At 48.2% G+C, this 14,835-nt stretch overlaps 1 protein-coding gene and 1 long non-coding RNA gene across 2 annotated transcripts in view; one reads left to right on the forward strand and one right to left on the reverse strand.

The window, feature by feature from the left end:
- The first annotated feature begins 6 nt into the window (after positions 1-6).
- On the forward strand, positions 7-8,511 carry LOC109366803. Its single transcript, XR_004159020.1, has 2 exons — positions 7-7,124; positions 8,047-8,511. It is a non-coding gene; the product is annotated as an uncharacterized LOC109366803 (long non-coding RNA).
- A 1,243-nt stretch (positions 8,512-9,754) lies between these two features.
- NET1 (neuroepithelial cell transforming 1) overlaps positions 9,755-14,835 on the reverse strand; it is a 52,567-nt gene continuing 47,486 nt past the window's right edge. Inside the window, exons 7-12 of the mRNA XM_010709748.3 lie at positions 14,567-14,663; positions 14,376-14,452; positions 13,609-13,866; positions 13,192-13,362; positions 11,915-12,101; positions 9,755-11,572 (exon numbers count right to left, since the gene is read on the reverse strand). Of these exons, the coding sequence (XP_010708050.1) occupies positions 11,169-11,572; positions 11,915-12,101; positions 13,192-13,362; positions 13,609-13,866; positions 14,376-14,452; positions 14,567-14,663 (1,194 nt within the window). The 3' untranslated portion in view covers positions 9,755-11,168. The remainder of the gene's footprint in view (positions 11,573-11,914; positions 12,102-13,191; positions 13,363-13,608; positions 13,867-14,375; positions 14,453-14,566; positions 14,664-14,835) is intronic.

Raw genomic sequence — 14,835 nt, forward strand, 5'->3', positions numbered from 1 at the left:
TTTTTGCAGCATGATATCGTGTAGAACTGGGAAAGGAAACCTTCTGAGACTGTGCTTTTTATGGGATTATCTGTTTATTATTCTATCCAGAGTTTTATGTCTGCCATAGAAGAAATGTGAAATTGCCAAGAAGCTCAGGGAAGCTCTGGAGTGGGGTTCACCCCTGTGGTTGTTAAGATAAAGGTTTTGTATTGTATCTTTCAACACAAGCTTCCTCTGCCTCAAATGCTTGTCCTTACAGGTAAATCTGCATTAGAAAAGCACCCACCTTTCAGTATTCTGGGATGAAAACCCTTCCTCTTGATTCCAATTCAAATCCCTCACTACTTTTTTAACATAGCCTAAGCTGGTGAAATGGTGAGATAGTAAAATCCAAGCTTCCAATGTACAAAAGGCTCCTGGAACAGCCAAGAATAAAACGACCAGTTCCTTTTTCTGTCATCTTCATTTTTTTCCTCCACGGTAAGTTTGTGAAGTTTGGTTTTAAGAGACCCTGATGATGGATGCAGACCTGAGACCACGGTGACGCTCTTGATCTTTTATCCATCCTATCCAGCCTTCAGATCTTTAAATCCTGCAGGGATTTCTCAGCTGGCTGTGAAACATCTTCTGAGCCCTTGCATTTTGCAGCTCGAAGACAAAGTAAATGCAAGGTTAAACCAATGCAAAGTTTTGGCTTCTGTTAATATGTCAGACTGCAATTTTTGGGGGCAGTTCCTGCAGGAGTAACAGAGTCACCCTGGCTGCAGGTATAGCCTAGACAGCTGGAAATCTCTGCAGCCACCCCAAATTAAAATGAAAATCAGAAGCTTTGAAGGCAGTGTTGCCCTAAAATGGGGATCCAAGCTAGATGGGAGGGGTAACATTTATTTTGCAGTCTGTTCTGACCTACAAATTACCATCCTCAGTGCTCTGCTTTTGCTGATCCATCCCCAGAGCATTGCTGCACAGCTCTGCTTCATGTGAGACACGTGTGGACGACTTGGAATCACCCACAAGACTTCATGGAGAGCACAGATGTTGCACACTGTGTCCCTTCAAGTTGTCCTGCTGTTTCATGCACCATCACATTGCAGGTAATGAATTGCCAGCTGCTCTTGGAGCTGTGATGATGCTTTTAACCCTCTTTGGCAGCAGCACTATAAGGGGTTTGGATATGCAGTTACAGCTGCCCCCCAAGAAATTCGTCTGCTGGTTATTTTTGCACTGTTTCTCTTACATGTATAAGAAAGAAGGGCCCAGATGGCCTTACCTGCTGCAAGCTGTATGCATCTCATCTGTGTGACTTAGAATCATTAAGGTTGGAGAAGACAGCTAAGATAATCAAGTCCAACCATCAGCCCATCCCCTCCATGCCCACTAACCATGTTCCTCCGTGCCACATCTGTTCTTTTCTTGCTCTTCCCCTCTTGCAGGACAAACAGGGGCTGGAAAACTTGGACTATCCCCAAACCTCAATTCACACTGAGTTTATAGGGACTGGCCAGTGCTGCTTCAGTACCTATGGGTTGGCGAAGAGTTTGGGGAGTGCTGAAAAGGAAGGAGGTGGTCTGAATCTCAGTTCTGTGCAATTCCTGAGCTGGCTCTGCTGGGGCTACACCCTTTGCTTTTATTTTTATGTCAGTTCTGGCTGCAATTTGAGTTCTTTCACTCTTTAATCTGAATGTCAAATCAAGGCTTGAACCCAACGCAAACAAACCCAAACACTCCAGGTCTGTGCTGCTTTCAGCCATGCCCTTCCTGGGCTCCCAGAGCCAAGGAAGAACCCAAGCCCCAGACTGCACCGCCAGTTTACCATTTCAGTCCTCTTCCTCTCTCCTGCGGGTTTCTCCTTCCTGCCTTCTACCTTTGTTATGCTTCCAGTACTCCAAAATAACCCTGCTTCCACCCAATATTTGGAGGTGCAAACAGCACATTGCTGTTCCTGATGCTTGCTGCTTGCTCTCCAGCGGGGAACTCGATCGTAGCAGCTTCCCACCAACTTTATGAAGTTGATCCAGAAAAAACAAGGTGTGACTCAAGCTGGTGCCTTGAAAGAAAACCTGATGGCTCCAAAGAATTAACTCCTTGTACTGCACACAACCATTGCTTTGCCTGGAAGAGGTGGAGGGGATTCTTCTTCCTCCCACTGCGTAAATGAAGGAATTATGCTCAGAGTTGCAGGGAAAATGTTGTAGATACTCAGCTTAAAGAGTCATAGAGTCATAGAATCGCAGAATATCCCAAGTTGAATGTGACTCTTGTAGATCATAGAGTCCATGGGTGGGGAATGGAAGAGCACAAACACAGTTTCTTCATTTTTTATTTAATGTCTTCAGGGCACTTCACACATGCCCAAATCTCAGCAGCAGCAAACAAAGCCCTCAGTGTCCTTTGGATGTGCATTGCATCATGCTCTAAGCAAGCACGGGCATGAAATATGCTTCTACCTCTTCATTAAATAAAAAAAACACGACAGAATACTGAAGATCTCGAGTGTTTACCTGAGCTTTCCCACACCCAATTCATCACCTACCTCTGCCGTGTAAAGGGAAAAAGTGATTTTGCAGCTGCCTGCAAGAAGATGGCGCCTGTCCATAGGCATAAGCTGAGGTTTCCTGCACAGCCATTAAAATGCCTTTTAACAATGTAGTGATGGTAATGTTGAGTCATAGAATAGCTGGGGTTGGAAGGAAGGTACACACGATCCCACCATCTGTGTCACTGACAAAGATGTCGAAGAGTACAGCTCCCAAGATGGACCCCTGGGGGACACCACTTATCACCAGCTCCACCTGGACATGGAGACATTGACCACAGCCCTTTGGCTACGACCATCCAACCAGCTCTTTATCCACCCTTCAAAACCAAATCTCTCCCGTTTGGAAATAAGGATGTGGTACAGGACCATGTCAGAGGCCTTACACAAGCGTTTTGGAGGAGAAAAATGGGAAGTGAGTGAAAGCTGTGCAAGCCTGGATGGCCCTCATGTAATGGGCAAGGACAGGATGGATGGGCCCTCTGGATCCCAGAAAAGATGGAAAAAGCCCCAAATCTCCCCCTGTTCTGGAGGGCTCCCAGCATGAAGTGGTGGTGGTTGAGCTCACAGCATGATTTAATTCCCATTAAATGCCCCAATCGTGCAGGAATGGAGCAGCTCTGGTAGTGGTCACTTCCCCAACTCCGTTAACTCTTGTAGGATTTCTTGCACAGAGCTACTTTTTTTGGCTAATAAAGCCAGATCCCAGCGCATTTCCTTGGTGCCAGACACGGATGACATCCCTTGAAGTGGTGAAACTTCTTGTCCCCTCTTTAGGTCCCACATTTTCTTTCCTGATCCAACTTGTCCCATCTTCTGGTCCCATAAGGATAACACTTGGCTTAGGTTGGAAGGGACCTTAAAGATCATCAGGGATGTGGATTAGTGGGGAAATATTGGTGGTAGATGGATGGTTGGACTGGATAATCTAGGAGATCTTTTCCAGCCTTGGTGATTCTGTGATTCTATTCTATGAATTCAACCCAATTCTTGTGGTCATCCCTCTCCCTGCCAGCTTGGAGCTGCACTCCCATTTTCTACAACCTTCCTTTTCTGCAGCCTCATTCTTTCACATCCTCCTTTTTTCACATCCTTTGGAAGTGCTCAGCACAGTTCCCCATTCCTTCTGCGCTGGAGATGGAGCTGCAGTGTTGTTCCTCACCATTTACTTGATGTGTTTTTAGAGCCCCGTGGTTGAAATGTTATCTAAATGCCTCTTTTAATAGAATAAATATCTGGGGAGAATTTGGGTCTGATACGGCAACATCAGAGCTGAAGCACCTCCCGACTCCCACCCCCTTGATTGAAGATGCTGGGAGGCTTTGGGGTTGCTTATCTCCTAAAAACACCATTTTAGAGAAAAAAAATAATCTAAACCCTGTAATGTTAGAAAAAAATAATGTCCTAAATCCCATCATTTTAGAAGAAAAAAAAAAAAGTCCCCCAAAGCAATATTTTAGAGATAAACTGTCCAGTGCCACACAGGATACAGGAAAATGGGGACACAGTGAAGAGGGGTGCTGGGCTTTCAGCCCCTCACCATTGCAGGGAGTCCCTATGGGATTTTTGGGGAAGAGGTGACCCTCAGCTCATGTCAGGGCAGGAATGAGGTCCCTCAATTCCCCAGGTCCTATTCCAAGGGATCCTCTGGGTCCTATTCCATGGGGTCCTCCATTGTAGCTGGCCCATCCTAGATGAACCCCTGGGTCTTACCCCTGCTGATCCCCCAAGCTCCATCGCAAGTGATTCCCCATTTGCCACCCCATATGAACCCCCCACATCCTATCTTAAGCAATCCCATAAGCCCCGTCCTGGAGGATACCCCAGGTCCCATCCCAGCTGTACCACTCCAAGTAATCAGCCAGGCTTCCTCCTGTCACATCCCAGAGGATCTCATCAAATCCCCTCTTAGATCATCCCCCAGGTCTTATCCCAAGGGATCCCCCAGCTCCCATCCTAGATGACCCCCCACCAAGGAACCACACCACGTGATTTCAGTGTCCTACCCTAAGTGATCCCCATCCAGGTTTTACGTTAAAGGGTTTACCAGATCCTATTCCAAAGGATCCTCCAGGTCCCATCTAGATCTCCCAACAGCCATTCCTGGTGACCCCCCAAGTCCCACTCCACTGTTCTTGAATGATCCTTAGTGATGGTAATGGAAACCTCACCATGCTCCCACGAGCCAAATTAGGGGAGAAATGGGGAAAACAGTCATTTTCCACAGATGAAAATTGATGATGAGAATGCGGGGCCAACGTTCCTGGCTGTGGTCCATCTGCCCGTTAAAGGCTATCATTAAGAAAAACAACTCAGGATGATCAGTGTGAAAACGTGCCAGTAATTAAACAACCCCAGAATAGAAGGAGAAAAGGTCAGCCCTAAAAATACAGCGCACGGTTTTGTCTCTGAAGCATTCATAAATAACCACATTTTCAGGAAGGTCTAATTTTAGGCACTTGGATACCACAGCCTGGTGTGACCCCTTGGCTTATCTGGATGATGTTGGATTGGTTTCTTTTTTTGGGGGTTGATTTTGCCTCTTTCAATGTTTTCTGTTTCTTGTGTGTGTGAGCAAGAGGGGAGCACGTGGTGAAAGCATCAATGTTGGTGCTGTTGGGTTGGGGTGGAGTGAGCGTGGGTGTGCTCAGCGCTGACATAGCCCTCCCAGCATGCAGGTTCCTGTCTGCTTTTCCCAACGCTGGGAAAACATTTGGGGTTGCCAAAACAGTTGAGATCCTTCTGTTGGTTGTACATCCCCAAAACCACTCGGAATGGTTTCGTTGTGCTCACACCATTCTCTGCTTGATTGGTAGTGGCGGAGCATTGATAAGACCCATTGCAATTAATTCTCTTTTCAAATCCTCCATACAGAGAAAGGAAATCCTCCCAGCCCCAGGGCAGGAGAGTTGCTGCAGTGGGGTTTCACCTGCTTTGTTGGGAAACTCAGTCAAGGCAGCATCGTGGGGTGGATTAAGACAATTCTGTCCTGCCTTATTTGAAACAGGGGCCTACCAACCCTCCTCTTGGGATGGGGAGAGAAATAAAAGAGCCCTCAATGCCTTTCCTTTGGGAGAAACCAGAACATGGGTTCAGCCAACGGAATTCCAAAAAGGATGGGATTTTGGGATGGGGATGGCCACAACCCAGGAACTGAGTGCTGAGCAGCCCTGGGGAGCATTTTTCCATCTTTTGGGGTGAAAAAAATGGAGAGAAGAGGGATGGGGGCGATTCTGTTCCCATCCCCATCCCTGTCACCTCATCTGGGCAGTGTCTTTTTTGAGGGAGTTTCTTAGTAGTGTGATTCAAAGTGGTCTCAGAGTGAAGCAGAAGGAAGCACTGTTAGACATGGGGAGACATTTTATTGGACTCAGCACGTTTCTCGTGGATGCACAGTGACCACTATCACCCCTGTGAACACAAGAGGTACATCTTGAGGGTGGAAGCAGGAGGGTCCCCCCCCAATGTCTATCATCATCCCAAGCTGTCATGACCCAAGCCCTCTCCTGCATCCAACATAGACGTAGGTTGGCGATGCTCCAGTTGGGATAAAAGATCATTTTTCAGCCCAGGATGGCAGAGAGAAGGCAGTAGGGGATGGAGGGGCCGGGGACAGCCATGGTCTCTGTTTTCCCTATGAAAAAAAAAAAGAAAAAGAAGGAAAAAATTTAAAAAGCACCTTAAACATTGATTTTCCAACTACTACCATCAGCAGCAATGCAGGATGTGGTCAGGGATGGGGAATGAGACATTTGTGGTGCCATTGCATTTGGTCCATGGCTTTCAAAGCACGTGGGGTCAGGCACGAGTTACCTGTGGGCTGGGAATGAAGCTCACTTCTCCGTCATCATCCTCACAAACTCCTCGTAGTTGACCTGCCCGTCGTTGTTGCAGTCTGCCTCCTTGATCATCTCGTCCACCTCCTCGTCCGTCAGCTTCTCTCCCAGGTTGGTCATGACGTGCCGCAGCTCCGCCGCGCTGATGTAACCGTTGCCATCCTTGTCGAAGACACGGAAAGCTTCACGGATCTCCTCCTCGCTGTCCGAGTCCCTCATCTTCCTCGCCATCAGTGAGAGGAACTCGGGGAAATCAATGGTGCCGCTGCCGTCCGCGTCCACCTCTCCCACCATGTCCTGCAGCTCCGCCTCGGTGGGGTTCTGCCCCAGTGAGCGCATGACGGTGCCCAGCTCCTTTGTGGTGATGCAGCCATCGCCGTCGCGATCGAAAAGGGAAAAAGCCTCCTTGAATTCGGCGATCTGCTCCTCCGACAGCCGCTCGGCCATGGCGTCCCGCGCTCTCCGCTCGCACGCGGCTTTGCCCCTGCACGCAGCGCTGGCGGGGAGGTGTGGATGGGGCCTCCTCCTTCCTGTTCTCCCACTCCTGGGGCCTCCTCCCTTCTGTCTTCTCTTTCCCGGAGGAGGAGCAGGAGGAGCTGGGGCATGCAGGAGGTTTCCTGCTTCTTGCTCGTGCAGGTCCAGGCAGAACCCAGCTGTGATGTACTCCTTGTGCTCCTTGCTGATGGGAACCTGAGTCAGCCGTGACACCTTGTCTGGGCTCCCCGAGCACAGCCGCATGGCCCCAAGGAGCTGACGCGGTCATACATCAAGTGAGTTTTGTCATGAAGCTCATGCCCTGGTTAGTCAGGGGTTAATCCTGGGCTGATGGAAGGTTAATCATCGTGTCAAGTTGTTTCATTTTGTACTCGTCTTTTACATCAGGGAGTTGAGAAGCACGTGAGGACAAGGGGCTCAGGAGCACATGATTATGTGCTTCTTTGCCCATTTGTCCTTGTTTATCTGTCCATCCAGTCAACTAACCAACCATCCACCCATTCATCCCTCTGTCCATTCAATCATATGTCCATCCAATTGCCCAACTATCCATCCATGCATCCATCCATTTACCCAAACACATTGCCATCCGTTCATCCATCCATCCATCCATCCATCCGTCCGTCCGTCCGTCCGTCCATCCATCCATCCGTTCATCCATTTATCCATTTATCCATTTATCCATTTATCCATCCATCCATCCATCCATCCATCCATCCATCCATCCATCCACCTCCCTCTTTTTTCCCATGTCCCCATAATGGTCAACTGACCTCCTCCAGCTGGACCAGGGTACTAATGGGACTAGATGACCAAACTCTACAGCAGAATACAATCTGACTTTCTTGTCTACAAGAAAACAACACCACTTTTCCCCATTTTATGCCAGTGAGGACGTAAAGCTGTGAGATTTGGATGGAATGTCATGAAACAGAAGCAAACTATGGGATAGCATGGGAATTGCATTCTCCAGGTGGGACAGAACTTGGGAGGAGAGCACCTAAGAAAAACCTCATCTGGGAAAACCTCTTGGCACGTTCAGGTGTTGCTGGGAGGAATGGGCTGAGCCATGGTGGAAACCTGTCTGTCGAGAGGCATGGTGTGTTTCGGGGAGGGGAGCCCTTGGGAACTCCTCTTGTGCAACCAGCTGCTCCCTGATTTTCCATCTAACTGCCTTCTCTTGCTGTTCTGCTCCAGGATGAATCAAAACTGTTGTGAAAGAGCCCCTGGGAGGATGGGAAGAGGAGGGAGCTTGGTGAAGGTGGCTGGGAGAAGCAAACACCATCAGCCTCCCCATCAGTATCGTCCATTACCTTCCCACTGACCACAGCCACTGGGAGAAGGTCAGCCCTTGATGTTGACCACGCTTAACTGCACCCTCATTAGTTCAGCGGGGTAATTAACCTCGTCAAACTACCTTCTGGCCCATAAAACCCTGTGGTTTATGGCCGGGTCGTATTTATTGCATCTGGGAGGACAGGAAAGCAGCTCTGGTTTCCCTGGGTTGCTTCCAACCGGGGCTCGAGGAGTCAATGCTTTGATGGAGGAGGGAGACGAGGTCGGTGGGTGCGAGTGGCTCAAGTTCAAGCCTCATGAAGCATTTTCCAGGCGTTCCCTTGTCCCGATGTCTGGCTGATCCATGAAACAACCAAAAAAAAAAAAGACCCCAAAATGAGTGGTTGAAAGCACCCAGACGGATTACCCTGAGCCGGCGTGGCTTGCAGTGCAAGCACAGATGTGTGCGGCAGCGTCTGGGTTTGCATTTGCAGACGAGGCAGAGGGAAGGGGAGGCTGAAGAATTTGTGGAAAAAAGAGAAAGTTGGAGATGGAGAGTAAAACTTCTCTGGCAGTGAACCTCCATGGGGCCCCTGCATGAGCCTGGGCGTGCTGGGGCCGGTCCCACCTGTGGGATGGGGAGGAACAAAGCCCAGGAAGGATTGCGTTGGGGTGAAAGGTACAAAATAGATTTTGGAAAGGGTCTCTGGGGGTTTGGTGTGGTTTGGGGATGCAGTGCTGCTCCAGATCCCCCTCTGCCCTGGGGTGTATCCCACTGCTGCGTCCCCACGTCCCTTGGCAGCAAGGAAAGGAGTGGCTGGGAGCCCAGAGCAGCCAGGAATGCCCGTGTTTAGTCTAGTACAGTCTGCACATCCAGCCCTGGAGCGCGCGGGTTCAACGCCATCAGGGAGAGGAACCACTGGGACGTGCTGAGGGGAAATGAAGTTCTTGGCTGGCTGGCTGTCTGCCGCCTGCACGAAGACCAGACCGATGCTCTGATGTGCAGGAGGCTCAGTGGGCTCACTGCAGGATTTCCTCTCCTTTGAGGTCGTGCCACACGCACCCACAGCTCATAATGTCTTTTTTTTTTTCTGCCAAAAGAGCCTTTTTTTCCTAAACGCAGCGAGGGCTGAGCCCCTTTCAGTTCAAAACTTACATTCAGTGGACAAAAACGATGTGCAAACCTCTGATACACAGCCCTGGGGGAGCCAGGGCAATCGGCATGGAGCTGTGCCCATACGCTGCCATACACGGTCAACCTGCAGTGTTTGGGAGGGAGCAGTTATCAGCGCTGCTTCCTTCTACCCCAGAAGGGACAGCAAGCTCTGCAGGTTCTGCAGTGAGTCACGGAGCTGTGCCCTGTTTTACAGCACCCACCCGTCGCATACGGAGGGCGGTGTCAGGCCGCGTGCTGGGCCATAAACCATTCGCTCACAATTTCAGGGAAAAAAGGGAGAGGATTGTGACACAGAGCTGCTTTCCTATGAATTCAGGACCCAGCGTGTGCAGGAGAGGCTGGGGGCACGAGAAGTGCAGCTGTAAGCTTATCTCTTCTGTATGAGCTCAGCCTTACAGCCCTGGTGGCATTATCCCGTCCCACCCAGGCAGCAACTCACACAGACAAGCAGGAGGCCGTCAGGAATTTAATTGTACTTGGCACTTGAAACTGTACAAAGACATTTACAGAGAACCGTGCGGGTTTGTGTCTGCGTGCACCCTCTTCCCATTTCCAACAAAACCAGAACTTCATCTGAGAGTCAGGGCTCCCAGGTTGGTGTCGTGGTGGATGGTGTTGTGGTGGATGGTGTTGTGGTGGATGGTGTTGTGGGATCGCCGTCCTCACCACGTCACCTTCAGCCATAGTGCAGGAACAACGTTTTGGCTTTGATGAGAGCTGTCACCACTTTGTTTCCTACAACATTTTTGCAGCACAGGTTCCAAGCTGGCATCTCACAGGAATCTTTGGATCACTGTAGAACATGGCAGTGCTACCATTATACACCTATATACAGTCGTATCTCTTCTGTCTTTAACTCATCAGCTTCAGCTGCTTTCTTTTCTCTATGCTTTCTTTTCTCTATGCTTTCTACCACATGCAGTATCCTCTTGGTTGCCTCCAACCCTGCCTCTCACGGGCAGTGAGAGGCGTTGCATTTGCAAAAGACAACAGAACAATAAAGCTACTCTCGCTCCCTCTACTCCCTCTATCTGCTCTTCTTCCCTCCCCAAACCCTTTGCAACGTGCCTAAAACCTTCCTACGCCCCATACAACCCAGTTCTGTGAGTGACGTGAGAAGCAATTTGTACATCTCTGAACAAGAAGGATCGAGTACTCGAAAGGAAATGCCAAGTCTGAAAGACTAAAAGATGACAACAACAATACAAAAGTAAAAAAGAAAACCAAAGAAAAACGAAACAAAAACCCCAAACCAACCCGAAAAAAAACAACTAATTAAAAAAAAAATTAAAATAACGTGGCAGGTTACGTGAGTGAAAATGAGGAATGTACAAATGGACACTCTAAAATGAAAGATTCCAGTAGGTAAGTTGAGAACCTGTTGAACTTGGGGTCTGTTTTTTGTGGGATAGGTGGTGATAATCACACACCGCAAAAAAACAGAAAGAAAATGGTGATTTCAGCTTTGGAGTGCACTTTGAAGGGATTCTCACAGCACTGATACGACTGCAAGGAGGGACTCTGCCAGGCTCCAGGTGATGGCACAAACTTCTGCTTTAGAAGCCTCAACCACCACACGTGAAAATCTTTCTGAAACCAAAAAGGTGCTCTTCACAAATCTGCTGTAAAGTGGTCAAAATGCTGACTGACAGTGTCAGAGTGGGCTCAGAGTGGTCCCTTTGGTAAAAACAGACTCCAGTTCAACAGTGTTAACTGTATACCAGTAGCTGCCATTACAACATACAAAAAAAAAAAAAAAAAGACACTTCTGTTCAGTAGAGCAAATCCAATCGTGCTCACATGACAAGAAAAATGTACACGTTATTTATAAATAAACAGTTCCACCAGGATGGCATTGGGCTCCTCCCTACACCAGTGTTTCTTTCCGCTTGCTGCTGAGTTGCTTCTCCCTCGTTTTCCTGTGCCCAGACAGTGTTCTGTGTGTTTTCGTGCCCTTGGCTGCTTCCTCCGAGTCCAGGATGGAGCCGCACTCAGCTGTGCTCTCATCGAGCTCCATCTCAGTGATGCCTGACATGGCAGATTGCCTCCTCTGGGCTCTGACGTTGGGCACGGAGGGGTTGTTCTCCTCCGACTCCTCGCTGAGCTCTGGCAGCTCCTTCAGCTCTGTGGCAGCAGCGGGTCGCTGGAAGGGGGCAATGGCGGTTCGGATGCAGTTCACCCACTGCTGCTTGTGGAAGATATCGTTGGCCTGCAGCGTGTGGGATTGGCCTGGGGAGGGGTCTTGGAAACGAACTCGGAAGATATTTTTAGCTGAAGGTAAACATAGGAAAAAGCAGATCAGTCCTGAGCTCAGTATTTAGATTCCACTATTAGACAAGCGACCCAATCTGCCCTGTTTTGCTTCAGGGAAAGCGTTCAACATCTCCCCAGCATCCCCCCCCACCTCCAAAAATCCCCAGCACTGATACGTTGAAGTACTTTCTAATCTTAGCACCGACTGCAAGGCACCATTTAAAAGTTTACAGCCTCCAGATACAACACTGCAGAGCTCAGCAGTGACAGCACTATGGTGGATCCCATAGGGATCCATGCCTGGAAGTACCCTCTTGTCCTCAAACAACCCCCACACGGAAGGGTTGGGTTGCTTTGTACCTTTATCTGAATTGCCAAACGCTCCTCGGAAAGAGCCTCCCATTTTCACATCGCCGTCCTGCAGGTCTTCCAGGATCAGCTCCTGCACAGGGATGGGCTGCCTGTACACTTGGTAGGACTGACGCTCGTTGCGAGTGACCGGCCGGGTCAGAACCAGGATGTCTTGGAAGAGGAAGACGTAGAGTTTCTGAAAGGGAAAACGTGTTTGAGCATGAGGAAAACATTATGCTCTATATGCCAAGCGATTACACACTCTCTGGAATTCAAGGTCACATTATCTCAAGTCTCACCCATTTTAACTTTCGGATAGTTTTCTGTTGCAGTCACGTAGGGCTCTGACAGTGATGGCATGCACAGGACTTAAATGAACAGATTTATGGTCTTATGACCCTTAAATTGGATTATGATGTGCAGATGGCAAGGATAAAACAATTAGAAGCAATACCTTTCCTACCAATGTAAAATGCTCCATAGACTCACAGAATGGCTTGGGCTGGAAGGGATCTCAAGGATCATGAAGCTCCAACCCTCCTGCTGCGTGCAGGGCCACCAACCTCCACATTTCATACTAACCCAGGCTGCCCAGGGCCCCATCCATCCTGGCCTTGTACACCTCCAGGGAAGGATGGGGCATCTACAACCTCTCTGGGCAGCCTGTTCCACCACTTCACCACTCTCTCTGTAAAGAACTTCATGTCTCCTGCGGCATAATGAGTGAATTAAACAAACCAATCAACCACACACAAAAAACCCAAAGAAAATAGAAAAAGATTTCATGTTTAAACTGAGGCTAAGTCAGGACAAAAGGCAGCAAACCCTTGAGTACAGCAGGGTCTTTCAGGGCTGCTGCAGAGGGAGATAAACTCTTGGCAGTTCATCTCAAAGCCAAACAGGCTTTTGCAGGAACGCTTTTGTTTGGAAGAACCGTGGCCAGCGTTCACAATGGGGAATGTCAGAGCACCTGAAAGTAAACAGCCGGCAGGAAATCCCTTCTGATGGAGTGCTGGGGCACGGAGCATACTTTCTACAGTAATTTTGTGCTAATTATTTTCCAGCTCCTGAAGGCCAATTGTCAAACTGTCAGCAGGAAACTTTCCCTTACACCCTGTAATGCACTCTGCCATCAGGTCCTTTCTCTTCTGCTTCTAAAAATGTAGCTAATTGCCTAAACTAAGGAGATAAGTGCTCCTGGTCATGTTACGACAGACAGTTTCAATTGTTTCTGAGGGAAAGTTTTCAAAATTGATTATTAATTACCATGAACTGAATGGACTTACATGCCCGTTTTTGTTCTTCAGCTCCCCATGGCACAGTAAAGCTTTGCTTCCTTCAATCCTTGGGTCCTTCTGCTTCTCATCCAGATACTCCAGTTTGTCAATGTAATACTGGCATTCCGACTCTCCCTTCTTTAAGTTGATGTCAGACAGGACTCCTTGGATTATAGATATCTATAAAACAAAGCATTTAAAAATGATTAAATAAGGACTTACGCTTGAATATCTTCCACTGAAGCGCTACTCAAAAAAATCCCCATGATGGAAACTATGTGGATTGATTGCTCCTTTGCTTTCAGAAGGGGTTACAGCCACAGGTTTAAGCCACTCCACGAAACTGAAGGTTTAAGAAAGCTTTCTTTTTTCTCCCAAATCCCACTGTAGTGTCAGAAGCACAATCACACAACCACTGTTACTTACGGCTTCTTCCAGAATCTGAATATCAGGATGGTCTTTGGGAGTGTGCCTCAGGATCTCCTTTAGGAGCAGTGGGTATTTGACCAGCCGACTTCGAGGGATGTCCAAGAAGCTCCAGAGGTCCAACTTGCGGCTGAAAGGAGACTCGAGGCAACGCTGCAGGAAGTCTTGCACCCTTCGGTCCTGTTTCTTCTGATCCAGCAGTGCTTTGGCTGCCAGCTGATTGCTGCAGTAACCTTTGTAGGCATGGAGTCGTGGTAACTGCAGGAGAAAACAACCATGTTCAGGAGTCAAATTCTGCACAGCAAAAGCAAATCACATTAAAACGTCCAACTCAGGGAGTTCTGCTTCCCATACTGCTTCCCAGGCTTTCCATTCTTGGCCCAATAAAAAAAGCTAACAGAGCATCTTGTATGTGTAGCTACTCTTTAGTGAGGAGAACAGGGCGTCCTACATGCCATGCCTTTGAAGTTCAGATGTTTACTACTGTTAGCACTAATGAAATCACATCAGCTGCAAACAGCCCAGAAGATAGAGATATTCCTAACATAAATCACTAAGTAATTGTAGTCACACTAGTGCAAGTCTCCCAGATGAAACAGTTGCCCATTAAAGCTGACAGAGTCCCATTGTTTTCAGTGCAGTCAGGATTTCCGTTTCAATCTTTCACTCCACGCCACAAAAGCCTGCAAGCTTTTCAGCTTCTAGCTTTAAATGTTCTTTAATCTCACATTCATTTTCAGCCTGGTGCCTGAGAGCTATGTACTCACCCACTTCACAAGGATGGGCCCGATCTGCTCCACCGTTCCGTCTGGTTTTGTTGCTTCTCCTAAACTTGCCAACAAATCTGGAATTGAAAGACAAAAATAGAAGTTGCCACAATGCCTCAGTTAACTGTTCTAATGTGAGAAAGCATAGAGCATAACTCTTAATCAATACATCATGTTGGCTTAGCTCTTACCTTCGTGCAGAGGAATGTAAGAATCCAAGTCCCCAAATATGTGGGTGAGTTCCTCCTCAGACATGATAGAGAGTTTCAGCATTGGATCATGATAAGCCTGTCAAAGAAAGTCAGTATTAAAATACATCCAGATCTTGGAAGCCCAGAAGCTGACAATATTAATACTGGGAGGTTTAGGGAGTGCAGGACAGATCTGAAGTGGAGCTGGTCAGAAGAGTGACTTGGATCAGTGCAAGATACAACTCTGTATAGAGGTATCAAGGCCTACA

The sequence above is a fragment of the Meleagris gallopavo genome, chromosome 1 (genome assembly GCF_000146605.3).
Source record: "Meleagris gallopavo isolate NT-WF06-2002-E0010 breed Aviagen turkey brand Nicholas breeding stock chromosome 1, Turkey_5.1, whole genome shotgun sequence".
NCBI classification, from domain to species: domain Eukaryota; kingdom Metazoa; phylum Chordata; class Aves; order Galliformes; family Phasianidae; genus Meleagris; species Meleagris gallopavo.